Raw genomic sequence first — 13393 nt, forward strand, 5'->3', positions numbered from 1 at the left:
ATATGTTTACAAAGATTTACAGTTGTTTTAATTTTTAAAAAATGTCCGTTTACACAATGACGTGGATTTCAGATTCTGGTTTCCAGAGTTGTTTTATTTCAATATCTAGATGAGATTTCATGAAAAGATGAAGAAGGCGAGAGTGCATTCACAGAGGTTGCGATTGAAGCCACGTTGATCTTTGAGCAACTTTTGGTGAGACATTTGGTCTTAAAATCAAAGTTTCCTTTTCCATATTTCCATAAAAGAACACTCACCTCACGGCAATCGGTTTCGCAGCGAAAACATTCTTTGAGTTCAATCTGGGAGACCGTATCTTGCATGGCTGTGCATAGTGTTGATTTGGTTTCAATTCCATTTGAAGAGCCCGTCGAACTGGTGGAGAACGGGCTGGAGAGAAACGAAGTGGTGGTTTAGATGGCTGTTCTGGAGTGGATACGTAGACTACGTTGGCTCGAAACATTGCATCTGCTTTCTGAATCCATAGTTTAATGAGAATATCTATTAAGAATCTCCGTTTAATTACCTGCTTGTTCCATCGAATAACTTCTGCTTTTTGTGGTGTTTTTGATTCGTCGTTGAGGCTCAATTGGCTCAAACTACTCGGTAAATTAGTTGGTTCAATACTTGAATGTCGCTTCGATGATTGATTTATTACGGTGAACGCTGATCGACGCTAGAATTAAATCAACTGGATTATTCAGACATAATACTAATTTACCTCTTTGGTCAAATCAATCGGATATCTCGGCGGCTTCGAAAATCTGAAAAACATAAGTTTATATGGACTTTCTTTTATCACAAAAACGGGTATCAGTGAGAAACTTACAAGTATTCGGTAGCTGATGTCGTTGAATCGAACATACTTTTGGGTCGAACCCTCTGTGGTGACGTTTTCCATGCTCCTCGATGACAGCTTCTGGATGTAATTACAGGCGGTGCAAAGGATGTCTTCTCCATATATTCATTATCATTGTTGTTGTTATGAGGAACATTACAATGTGTGGATTCAAGGGACATTTTACGAAAAGTTGAGTAATTCATTGTTGTAGAACTATTCCTAAAACTTTACTTCTCTCTATAAATTAAAAAAAATCGCTAGCTTACTCATAAATATTCGAATGCCGATTTGATGTTTTGAAGTCTTCTGGTGTAGAACTACGAGTTGAGCTTATTGTATTTTGAGACGATATTCCAGAATCAACTGATTGTAAAGAGAATCGATCAAGAAAACCATCTCTTGATTTCTTTTCTCTTGCCTGTACATCATCTAAACTTCCCGGAATAACTGGTAGTCTTGAGCGAAGGTTCTGAAAATAAATGCAAATTAAAAGGAGTCAAAGGTTTATAAAACTTTCAAACCTGAATTAAAAGAGTATGTTTTGCTCGAAGAACATCTAATTCATGCATTCCACTCCGACATGCTTCGTATCTATTTTTAAGTCTATCATCTGTATGTCCCGATGACGTCATTCGTGGTACTGTAGTCCTACTGTAATAATCCTTCTCTGGTGGTGGTGGACCGTACCCAGAAGGACCACCACCGATCTGAGTACGGTCGGTGTCACGTGGCAATCGACTCAGATTCGGTGCTGAAAAAAGGATGAATGAAATGAATTGTTGAAGAGAAAAGTGTGTACAAGGGAAAAGTAGTTAGTCAATGAATATGCACTCGTCCACTTGAGACCCTCAACACGGAACGGGGTGTTTATTCGATGAAACGGTAGGAGAAGGATAAGTCGACATTATTAGGCAAAAGAGTTGAACGGAGGAGACGAGCATACAGAGCAAACTGCTCGATTCGGTTGAATGATTGAGCACCGGAAAATGGAGAAAAAGAAAGAATAAGTAAGAATAATTGCGTGAATATGATGAATCGAAAAGAAGAAAAACTGGGTCAACGGACGATAAAAACGACTTATTGATCATAAAAATAGAGGTAGGATAAGATTTGATTCAAGGTTATAAAAAGAAATATAAACAGATGATAAGTGTGTCAAAAGAGATTATAAAAAACGCATTACAAATATACATGTATCCGAATAAAGTGAGGGGAAAAGTATCTAAAATAATTTCAGTTGTTAGAGCTTCTTAATAGTTTCATATCAAAGAACGTTTCAGATTCTTCAATATAAATTTCCGATAAGCCTTTCATACCGTATATTTTAGAAAATCTGAAATGGCTATCACTCAGATAAGACCAGCTTGCGAAATAATATAATACAACTATTAGCAGCAATTTTTAAACCACTTAAAATGGAGAAGAACTATTTTCCTACAACTATGACCGCTCGAATTTCTAGAATACAATTACTTGGAACTAAGTTCAACAAACAAAGAGATAAATTGGAATAAAACAAAAGGAAAATGGGGGATTTGAAGATGATAATGGTGATGGGTGATAATATAAACGAGATGATAACTTGAGGAATCAGCCAGCTGATCGAGTGGTCGGGAAACACGAAAGAAGGCGTCCAATGTCTCTTTTCTTTTTCGGAAAATGACAAGTGAAAGCTGAGAAGAAATACAGGAAGAAAGGAAGGGAGGAGAGAAGAGATAGTCAAGTGTCCTTTTGGCGAGACATAATTCATATTTCGATAATGTTGTCTGATTGTTGCAAGAATGTTGAATGACCAGAAATTCGCACATACCACCATCTCAAAGAAGAAAAAGCGGGCGGGTTGCCGCTATTTGGAATCAAATCGAGAAACTTGATTTCAAAATGAAAAATGAAAAAAAAGTGATTGAGAAGAAAAGGGGAATCTACTCAAATATTTATTCAAAAAATTCAAAAAAAAACATAATAGAGATCTTGAGAAAGAACAAGAAAATTTCAGACAGACGAACCACATCCAGACGGGAACACAGTATTCACCTCAAATCTTGAATAATTCGATAATAGAAGCACAGTAATTTTCATTTTCTCACCTTCTTCTCAGTGTTCGGCGGGGGAGTTGAAGTATTCAATGGAACTATTGGGATGTTTGCTGGAGCTGGAGATGCAAGAACATCTGGAGTACGGACTGGTGCCATCGGAGATTTAGCCTAAAAACTATTTTTATTTATTTAAAAACTATGTGTTATAATTACCAGAGTAACATCCTTCGCAGTTGCCAAATCAGCTGATTTCGTTGTTTCTGGGGGACCAGTTCCAATCGAAGTGTTACCAGAAAGAGTGGTTGCAGATGGAGTAGATGCATTCACTTCTTTCGGAACAGTCATTTGAGTTCTAGTACGATTGGAATTAGCTTCTTCTGGTGCAGTGAAAGAAGTCATCGATGATTCATTTGATTGAGAATTCTCAGCTTTTGGAGCATTGAATGTTCCTACAGCTGGAACAACACTTGGAACAGAAGAAACCGAGTTTGAGGATTGAGAAGAGTTCGAGTTAATATTCACGGCAGGAAGAGAAGAAACTGGTTCAACAGCAGTTGTCACATCAGCAGATGCCGCATTTTCAAGAGCTCCATGTTGAGGTGGTGGTGGAAGTACTGTAGCGGATGATGGAGCTGGTAGTGGAACTGGTTTTTTTATAGTTTTCTCAGTTTGCGAAGTCTCGGTTTTCGATGCTTGACTATCCTCAGTTGTTGATTCCTTTGATGGAGCACGTACTTTTTTGGATACAGACATACTTGGAGAAATCGAAACTTTCATTTTCATTGATTTGGATGGCAAAACGTCCTTCTCATATCCAGAAGCCATCTTCGATTTGTCGTTTCTACTTGACTTGTTATCTTGTTTCGTGTTGTTATTCGGTTGAATAACAATTGCCTGTGGAGTGAAGTTCTGCTTCTTCTTTTTTCTTCTCTCTAAAATCAAAAGACACATGTTGATGGCTGCAAAAACGGCCAAAAAACTAAGAGTAATGATGAAGAGAACTTCTTTCGCACTGATTGATGAGAGAGTTTCATTAATTTCTTCACTGAAAATTCATCATTCTTGCGATTCTAACTTATTCGATAACTTACAGTCTCTTTTCAATATTCTCCGGATCCACGGAAGTCATGTTTGTCTTGTTCATTTCGACGATGATAATTGAACGTCTCGACAGAGCAAAGACTCTTTTTGAGAATATTCAAACAATCCACATGGCGGATGGGAACGGTCTAAGAAGTTCACGTTTCTCTAGTTTATAAGTTCTACAGTTCACCACGTCATCTTCATTTGAAGTTTCAGATAGACACGCGTTTTCCGAAGATATCCTGCTGAGAACACTTTTTTGTATAAAAACGCAAATTTTTTTCAGGGAGAACTCTCAATTCCAACAATTACAACATTTTTTTCTGGAAAACACCAAAAGAGAAGCGTTTTTTTCGAATGGAGTGCTTTTTTATATGTACCTTTATCAGCATTCAGATGATTTATTCTTATAATATCAATAGTTTCAAATCAGGTAAAATTATAAGAATACAAAATTGGTGAATCTCATATATGAAACTATTTTTAGTCAAAGAAAAGCTTATTAGGACATGTAAAAAATGAAATGAGATAAGGTAACTCGTTAGTGTTCGTTATTAGTTTCATCCACAGGTTTATCGGCGAGCTGAAAATAATTATAATTTAATTTAAAGCACACTTCGAAAGCCATACCTTGCCGGCGGTTTCTATTATTACCGCGAGGAACGCGTTGAACAGGATCATGGCGTGGTGGATTGCGTCTTCTAAGTCTTCTAAGAGCCAGACCTCCGCGAACGTCATCGTTTTCTTCCACAACAACTGGCTCTTCCGGTTCCGGAGCAACTACGCGACGATTACCACGACGATTTGGTGGTCTTCCTCTTCTTCTAGCGGGAATAGGTACATGTGCGGGAATATGTACATCCTCTTCCTCCTGGACCATAATTTCAGCATCTGGTTCATTATGTTCGATTTCAGCGATAGGTTGATTGTTAACAGCTGCTTCTGGATGCTCAAGTCTGAGTCTAATTTGAACTCTTCTTCTTTGAACATTCTGGGCAGCCATTTGACCATTATCTAGCAAATCCCGGTCAAATATGGCGATTTCATCAACTACTGGGTCTATTTCAAGAATTGGATCTTGCCCGTGATTATTCCTCTCCTCGTTTCTAACTCCTGGCTCCACTGCAACTTGATCGAGAAAATCAAAGACTCCACGTAGTAATCCGTTTAAAACTTGTTCGTGCTGTCTACCATTGATTATGTGCAGGCCCGCGACTCCTTCATTATTTCCGAAAGCAATAATATCAGGTTCTCCACCAACGTCACCGGCTTCAGCTCCAGCCCCAAATCGATTCATAATCTCCCGTACACGTCCCTCTCTTTCATGTTCATCAGCAACATGAATGATGATGTTCACATTGGCCCCTTCACCAATTTGGATGTTTTCACCGTCAAGCAGTCGCATTTGAGCAGGATTCTGAGGTTGTTGCTGCTGTTGCTCTGGCTGAATTTGCTGTGGTTGAATTTGATGTGGTTGAATTTGCTGTGCTTGAATTTGATGTGGCTGAATTCGCTGTGGCTGAATTTGCTGTGGCGGTTGTTGTAGTTGTAGTTGTTGTTGCTGTTGTGGCAAATCTGGTGGTTGTTGAACTTCTGGTATTGGATTTGGTGCTACACGTTGTGGTCGCGGACGGTTCTGTTCTGAGCGTGCAAACAGTACGGGTAGTGGACGGCTCTGTTCTGCGAAGTTCTTGATATAATCGGATAGTCCCTGAATTTTATTCGAATTATATATATTTTTTAATTTAAAATTTACCCCGAGATTTGTAGCATGAAAGTGGGCGCTGCTCCTTACGGATTCAATATTTTTCTCGAACGTTTGAAGTTTCTTTAGAAACTTCGCAGTTAAACAGTAGAGACTAGCGTCTTTTGGCCTTTCGTTCAATCTGACCATGCACTTTTCAATTAACTGAAAACGATTATGTGAAAATGAATTCAATGACTGTAAATATGAATTAACTCACACTAATGATTGTATCAAGCTCATCAGTGCAGTTGTCCAGAGCACGTCTGGAAGCATCTGACTTTCCTCGAATAAGGTCGGCTACCGTTTTCAGATCTTTCATAATCACCATATTGTCAAAAGCGGCCTCAAAATCAAAATTTGTCTAAAGCCATCTTAATTTTCATTGAATTACCTTGACCGCGGCCATTGGTTTCACATCATGTGTACGATGAGATGCATTGATACAATCGACGCAAATCAAATGATTTTTTGGTCTATCCTGAAATCGAACAGGTTGAGTATAAGAAAATATCATTTTTCGGAAATTCGGCAAGGTTTATGTGCCAAAAGAGTTATTAAGCATTTTACCATAAAATCCAAGTCTGCACCTGCAGGATCCTTCACACAAACACATTGGGTGCATCTGAAACATAATGAAAAGTTAAGCTAATCGAACCCGGAATGCAAACTCACAAATCCTCGGAATACTGTTTCTTGCAATCTCTACAATTGACGAAGCATAGGTCTGCACGTGCTTTGTCTTGCTTCTCCTTCAGTCTGGCTACTTTCTCAACTACTTCGAGCAACTGATAATTTTTGGGAAAGCTGAAAGTGTATGCTCCGCCGTTTAGCTGTCCGTAATGCCTCTTTCGACAGACTGGACACATCAATACAGGTTGAGTATGGCGCGGAACAAGAGCGCTTGAGCATTGTGAGCAAATAGTGTGCCCGCAAGGGACATTGATTGGAGATCGTTCAGTTAAGTCTGAAATAAAACTTATAGTTTACTGACTCATGTCGAAATGATTTCTTACTGTAAACTTCGCGACAAACCGGGCAAGAAATGACTGTACCCATCTCGATATCACCGAACAATTCATCGACATTGGTCATTTTGAATTTCGATTCAACCCCTGCAATTTTGTTAAAATCCGTTGTGTGGGAAAACCTATGGCTGCCGAAGAATAAATAGGAAACAAACAAATAGATATTTCTGATAAACGCGGAAACGTTTGAAACAAATTCAAATAGGAAGTTCGTTGAGTAAGTATCGTATTTTTAAAAATAAAACTCAAAGAATTATTTTGAAATATCAATACAAAGAAACACCGTGAATTTGAAAATAACGGGATATAAAAAGATATTATCGAAACAAAAAAGTTCCGACATTTTTTTCCGACGCACGAGAAATGCGCCTTGAGCTTTTGGCAACGCCCACTTTTCAGCAACATGGGCGCGAGATTTTCGCAATTCAGCGCACGAGGTTGTTGGCTTGCGGTTTACAGACCTTTTTTAATGATTTTATTTGCAAAAACTATATTTTTCAATCATATTTCTTGATTTTTCCAATGAAATATCAATTAAAAACGCAATATTTACAAGATTTTTATGTGTTTTATATGATTTTTTTCTTTTTTTGTGTTGGAATCGTCGATTTTCGCCGTGTCTCTTTCCCTTCTCTATTTCTTCCATTTTTTGCATGATTTTTGTTATATTTCAGATTCAAGTAGAACCACAATCATCGTTTCAACACTCGACTCTCACGGATTCTCTGTTTTTGTGTTAGTTTGTCTCGTAACTATTGTTTTCTCTCCGCCCAGTGTTAGTTTCAGAAACGCCGATTCATTCGGACAGTTGCCGGGCACTTCTGCAGACTCTCAGTCATCAACGTCTACTAAAACAAAATGTCCAGGATTGTAGTCGTGTTAGTTGTAGTAGAAACTATTGTCTTTTCTCTCCGCCGATTATTTTCAGGAGCACGATGCGAAGAAGAAAGACAAGAAAACGGAAGAAGATAACGAAAGACGAAGGAAAGTCAAGGTGAAGAACAGAAGGACAGAAAGAAGAGATGAAGTACGCAATTAAAAAAAAAAGTAAAATATGTGTTAAAAGATGGAAATATATTTGCGTGAAATCTAAATAAATGTAGTTTTCTTTTTATTAAAATTGTTGAAGAATTGGGCGGCATTTTTGGTTGTACGCCAGTTAACGGTTGAGCCATGTGATCTCGCATACACCTCCTGGTGCTTCGTATTTCTTACTGAAATCTTTATTGTTTCCTTCTCGGTTCGTCTTCATTGTCGCTTCGCATCGTGCTCCTGAAAATAATCGGCGGAGAGAAAAGACAATAGTTTCTACTACAACTAACACGACTACAATCCTGGACATTTTGTTTTAGTAGACGTTGATGACTGAGAGTCTGCAGAAGTGCCCGGCAACTGTCCGAATGAATCGGCGTTTCTGAAACTAACACTGGGCGGAGAGAAAACAATAGTTACGAGACAAACTAACACAAAAACAGAGAATCCGTGAGAGTCGAGTGTTGAAACGATGATTGTGGTTCTACTTGAATCTGAAATATAACAAAAATCATGCAAAAAATGGAAGAAATAGAGAAGGGAAAGAGACACGGCGAAAATCGACGATTCCAACACAAAAAAAGAAAAAAATCATATAAAACACATAAAAATCTTGTAAATATTGCGTTTTTAATTGATATTTCATTGGAAAAATCAAGAAATATGATTGAAAAATATAGTTTTTGCAAATAAAATCATTAAAAAAGGTCTGTAAACCGCAAGCCAACAACCTCGTGCGCTGAATTGCGAAAATCTCGCGCCCATGTTGCTGAAAAGTGGGCGTTGCCAAAAGCTCAAGGCGCATTTCTCGTGCGTCGGAAAAAAATGTCGGAACTTTTTTGTTTCGATAATATCATACGAGATTGGTTCCATTATTATGATATAGAACAAAAAATATAGCGAAAAAGAAATAAATACTAATTATTATGATGGCGTAGAGGTCAATTTTTTGACAAGGACTCGGATCCATTCATTCACGATTTCTCTTCGCAGCTGGTTCATCAGGAATAGGTGATTGGGCCCGTCGATGAAGATCTGAATAAAAGTGAACGATATGTAGATTTTAAGTTTGCCAGTTTTACCTCTTTCTACAACGTTTTCTGGTTCAATTGGGACATCGTTTGCAATCTGATTGATTGGCTCGATAGGATCTGGGATTACTGGCTCAGCTAACGGATTCAAAGCAGCAACTCCGACGGCAGCTCGTGCACGACGGTCCCTTCCTCTTTGAATCCATTCAAGTTCGAGAAGTCTCAATTCAGCAAGAAAGGGTGCAACTTGAATTGGTAGCAACTGGTTATAGTCTGGAACTCCTGGTATAGCTTCAGCATTTAAAAGGTGTGGCATTTCGATATGATCTGGCACTTGTGCTCCATTTGCAGCAGCTTCCGCGTGTGCTTCATTTCTCACCATTCCTATCACACGTTGAACTAGCTCAGCGATTTCAGCTCTTTGAATCACTTCTGGTTCGTATCCCTCAATTGGAGGAAGTTGAGGCAATGGTTCATCAATTACCTGATCTACCCAGGGTTCTTGAACTGGTTGAACTTCCGCTGGTTGTTGCGGTGGCACTGGTTGTTGCGCATCAACAGCTTCCAGTCTGTCTAACCGTTGACGTAACCTATTCAATTGGTCTTCTGCACGTTCAAGTGCGCGAGCGAGACCTTCATTCTCGCCCTGAAGATTGTTCTCTCTCCCTAAGATAGGCTCAATGTGTCCACCAATTTCGCGATCTCTCAATGCATCAACTGCCTGTTGAATAGCAGCTACATCCCGGAGAGCCGGATTAGCTTCTCTAGCTTCAATTAAATTAAGACGAGCTGCTCGGACGCCTCTGATTTGTCTTGGATTTTCCATACGACGAAAACGACGGGGAACAAATGGACCCCTAACCGCCCACATTCGATGGGCAAAGCCAAAATCATCCCGTGGATCGCGAGGAACATCTGGGTCGGCCAGATCAGCTCCTCCTGCGGCGGCGGCAGCACCTCGCACTGCGGCGGCAGCAGCTCGCATAGCGACGGCAGCAGCACCTCGCACAGCGGCTCGAGCCTCTCTAAGAGCAGGGACTTCTTCTGCGACAGCCAATTCTCCAGCGGCTCCTCCTGCAATTGGGGCTTCTTCTGCGACTGGATCTCCCCCCTCGATAGGAGCTTCTCCTGCGACTGGATCTCTTAATATGGGATTGTTTGGCACTTGATGAAGAAGAGGTGGCGGGATGACGTTCAGTTGCACATTTTCACCGCCCATTTCCAGTTGTTGCATCACGTGATCGATCATGGCTGCCATATTTGGCACACCATCAGCTAAGATACCACCAGCTGGTCTATTGCGAGGAGCAGGAAATGGACCAAAAATATTAATTCTTCCATTTCTATTCAATCGATTAATTGCTTGTGGAGCCCTATCTCGTGGTGGAACTAGATTGTTTGGTTCATCTTGCTGCTCTATTTTTGGTTTAATCATCTCGTCTCTTTGCACAACTGAAATCGGACGAAGTGTGTCATTACCAAATGCACGATAGTAGCGAGCCTGAAAACACAGATCATCAGATATACATGTCAAGTTCGGAATCTACCTTTGATTTCAAATCGAAATGGTATAAGTCTCCAATCAGACGCTTGAAAAGATCTTCAGATGCTTTCACCGAAGTCGTGAAACGGTTAAGATACTCATAAATAAGTGGGTGATCAGCCTCAGCTCTAATGTTAACTAACGCATTTCCCATTCTCTGAAAATCTTTAATGATCGCTGGCAAACATAACAACGAAACATACTCGTCTGTGTTCGATTATTTCGGTTTTAGCGAGTTCCATGTTTATGAGTGCATCATCGGCAGCTTTTAATGCTTTCGTGAGTGAGGTTTCGGCGTTGCGAATTTTTCTACAAGCTTCGTATTGTGTCGCCACCTTATCGAACGAAATGAAGTTATGGCGAGAGTGGTTTTTTTCAATGCACAAACGACATTTTAGGTGACATTTTGATCGTTTCTAAAGGTGTGAAATAATGTAATTGTTCAGGATGGATAAGCTCACGATGTTATCGACAAGTTTCAATCGTTCTTTATCAGTTACGTCTTGACAATTATCTTCATTGCACAATGTGACTCTGAACAATTCATAATAAACAATTCGGCAGAATTTTTGCAACTTACTCAGTTCCTTCATACACAATTTTACACTCGCTGCACTCTAGCATTTCCTCTTCCAGCACTGCTAACTTTTCCTCTTTTCGTTGTTCGAGCATGGCTGAAAAGACAGACTGTTGAGTTTCAGAGAAGAAGTCAAGATGCTCACACAGCACGCTGAAATTTGTTGGAATTTTCTCCGCTCCTAAGCCTGTACTAAAACGCGTATTTTGGCGGCAGGTTGGACAAATGACAGTAGAGCTACTCAAAAAACTTCTGTTTGTCATTAGTCCTTTCACACAACTCAGACAGAAGGTATGACCGCATGGAAACACCTTTGGTGTTCGTTTTCCAGTGTCTGAAATCAATTTGTTAATAAAACCTTGATAATTATAATGAACATACTGAACGAATCGTAGCAGATCACACACGAGAATCCTCTCATCTCTGTTCCTTTTTCGGTTAGAATAGGTCCTTCGAGTTCTTCTTTCACTTTATTTTTAAAAGATTTTGCATCAAGCACTCCCGCAACTGCAGCTTCACCTTGGCCATTTGGGTTATCTCCTTGTTGTGGCGCTGGATTTTCGTGCTCACCAAGAGGTATTCTTTCTTCTCCATTACCAGCAAGATCAATATTCCCTGGATCTTCCTGAGGATCATTGCCACCAACCATCCTATTTCGTCCGAGAAGCTGATCGACATTTCCATCTGGCTGATCGGCGTCTAACTGATCCATCCCAAATTGATCGTCAAGGTTTCCAACGTTCAATTCAATGTTCATGTGAACTGCAAAAGTCTAATAAAACAACGAACAACTGGGAATAATCAAGTAATATTTAAAACGATTCTTAATCCATAAAAATTGTATATTTTTTTAATTATATTTAACAATAAATAGATTCTGGATCTAATCGTTTTTGGTTGACTTTAGCACATCCAGTATTGACTCGTGTGCAATGAAACTTTGACAAATCGAATGTTAAAGGAGCATGGAATTTGTTAGGAAGGGTCTCGCAGTTGAAAACATGAGAAACCGTAGTTAAGTGTTTTATGCCAAGATAAAATACGGTATACCGCGGTATGTCATCCATTTCAACTACGATATCAGTTCTATTAAATTCCATGTGCCTTTAACATCACAGGGTTTTGTGAAACGGAATCAAAGTTGTTTTGCCGCGTTAATATTTAAACACATCCAGAAAGTTTTGACTTACTTTCGGCGCGCAATTCGTCCTGCAACTGGTTCAGGCGATCAAGTTGTTCCTCGAAATCCATGTCAAAATCATCCATTTCAAAAACTTTCCCAGTATCGTTCTAAAAATATGCAGTAATAAAAACTATTTTCTAAAAACAGTGCAGTAATAAAAACTATTTTCGGCAGAAATGAAATATATGTAATTATAGTCGATTAAACGCTGAATGAAAGCCATGCACAAACAATCAATTAAACTTTCATTGTATTACCGTCATTGTATTACCGATTTAGAAAAAATTACAACATATGAAACAAGAATGATTGACAAGGTTTGGCAGATATTAGAAAAATAAATATGAGAAATCTAAAATGTTTGAATCTGTGAAATGGTTAAAAAATATAAAAGTAGCAACCGGGTTAGTATTGAAATTTAATTAATATCGATCAGCGTTATGCACATAATAAATAAAGTTGTGGACTCATTTCGGGTACCATACGTTCGAAAATTAGATTTGCCGTGATCTGCCGTTATTTTCGTTTCAGCTTTTCGTGGGATGTAGAGGCAGGAGACAGAGTGCGGGAACACGACGGGCCTTCTTGATCAGCCGACGCTATTTCTTCGGCACGGCGTTTAGCACCTGAAAGATTGACAATGCGTGAGCTTTTAACATTTGAAAAACCTCTTGTTCCACTCGCTGGTGGACCAATCCGATGGTCTTGAAAAATTAAATTATTGCGAGCTTGACTTTGAAGTTGCTGCAAGCCAACCTCGGCTTCTCGTTCATTTTGATCGAATTGTTCAGCATCTGCTTCTGGCTCATTTTCATTTTCAACAATAGGCTGTACTTGAACAACGCGCTCGGCGTCTCTCTCTAGAAATTCGGCAGCATCCACTAGACCGGCAATCGGGCTGGGGGGACCAGCGTTCAGACCGAACTCTGCGTTATTGTCGAGCAGAAATTCTATCTCTTCTAGTCCTCCAAATATATTCGGAATCCCGCCATCATTGACGATATGTTGATCATTTGGAAACTCCAAGTTGTTTTCCATCCCATTTTCTAACCTATCAAGCTCCTCAATTTCGTCGTCTTCGTCGTCATCATCAAGCCAAATAATATCTGGCTCCTCTTCTCGAAGTGCATCCAACAATTGTGTAAAGGTAGCATGAATTCTATGAGCGGGAGGCAGAATATCTAAAACATTCCTCAGAACGATTTTCGCTTGAAAGCGAGCTCGTGGTGTTAGAATTCTGTTTTCATACGGTTCATTGAAGAAATAATCGTTGACTTCTTGCCATCCTGCGTTCC

At 39.5% G+C, this 13393-nt stretch overlaps 3 protein-coding genes across 3 annotated transcripts; all 3 read right to left on the reverse strand.

The window, feature by feature from the left end:
• Positions 1–148: 148 nt before the first annotated feature.
• On the reverse strand, positions 149–4006 carry GCK72_002215 (uncharacterized protein; the record flags this gene model as incomplete). Its single annotated transcript, XM_053723316.1, has 11 exons — positions 149–209; positions 258–475; positions 527–676; positions 722–764; positions 830–1060; positions 1108–1310; positions 1363–1592; positions 2848–2875; positions 2929–3045; positions 3091–3922; positions 3969–4006. The coding sequence occupies 11 exons, from the start codon at positions 4004–4006 to the stop codon at positions 149–151; spliced, it is 2151 nt and encodes a 716-aa protein (XP_053591961.1).
• Positions 4007–4532: 526 nt separating this feature from the next.
• On the reverse strand, positions 4533–6799 carry GCK72_002216 (uncharacterized protein; the record flags this gene model as incomplete). Its single annotated transcript, XM_003104766.2, has 8 exons — positions 4533–4543; positions 4591–5671; positions 5717–5869; positions 5925–6050; positions 6099–6185; positions 6275–6329; positions 6380–6671; positions 6721–6799. 8 exons carry the CDS (start codon positions 6797–6799, stop codon positions 4533–4535), a joined length of 1884 nt encoding a protein of 627 aa, XP_003104814.1.
• A 1935-nt stretch (positions 6800–8734) lies between these two features.
• GCK72_002217 (uncharacterized protein) lies at positions 8735–12181 on the reverse strand (the record flags this gene model as incomplete). Its single annotated transcript, XM_003104716.2, has 9 exons — positions 8735–8799; positions 8847–10296; positions 10343–10495; positions 10542–10754; positions 10800–10872; positions 10919–11012; positions 11061–11249; positions 11297–11677; positions 12106–12181. The coding sequence occupies 9 exons, from the start codon at positions 12179–12181 to the stop codon at positions 8735–8737; spliced, it is 2694 nt and encodes an 897-aa protein (XP_003104764.2).
• Positions 12182–13393: the final 1212 nt, after the last annotated feature.

This window comes from Caenorhabditis remanei, chromosome I, assembly GCF_010183535.1.
Source record: "Caenorhabditis remanei strain PX506 chromosome I, whole genome shotgun sequence".
Taxonomy (NCBI): Eukaryota; Metazoa; Nematoda; class Chromadorea; order Rhabditida; family Rhabditidae; genus Caenorhabditis; species Caenorhabditis remanei.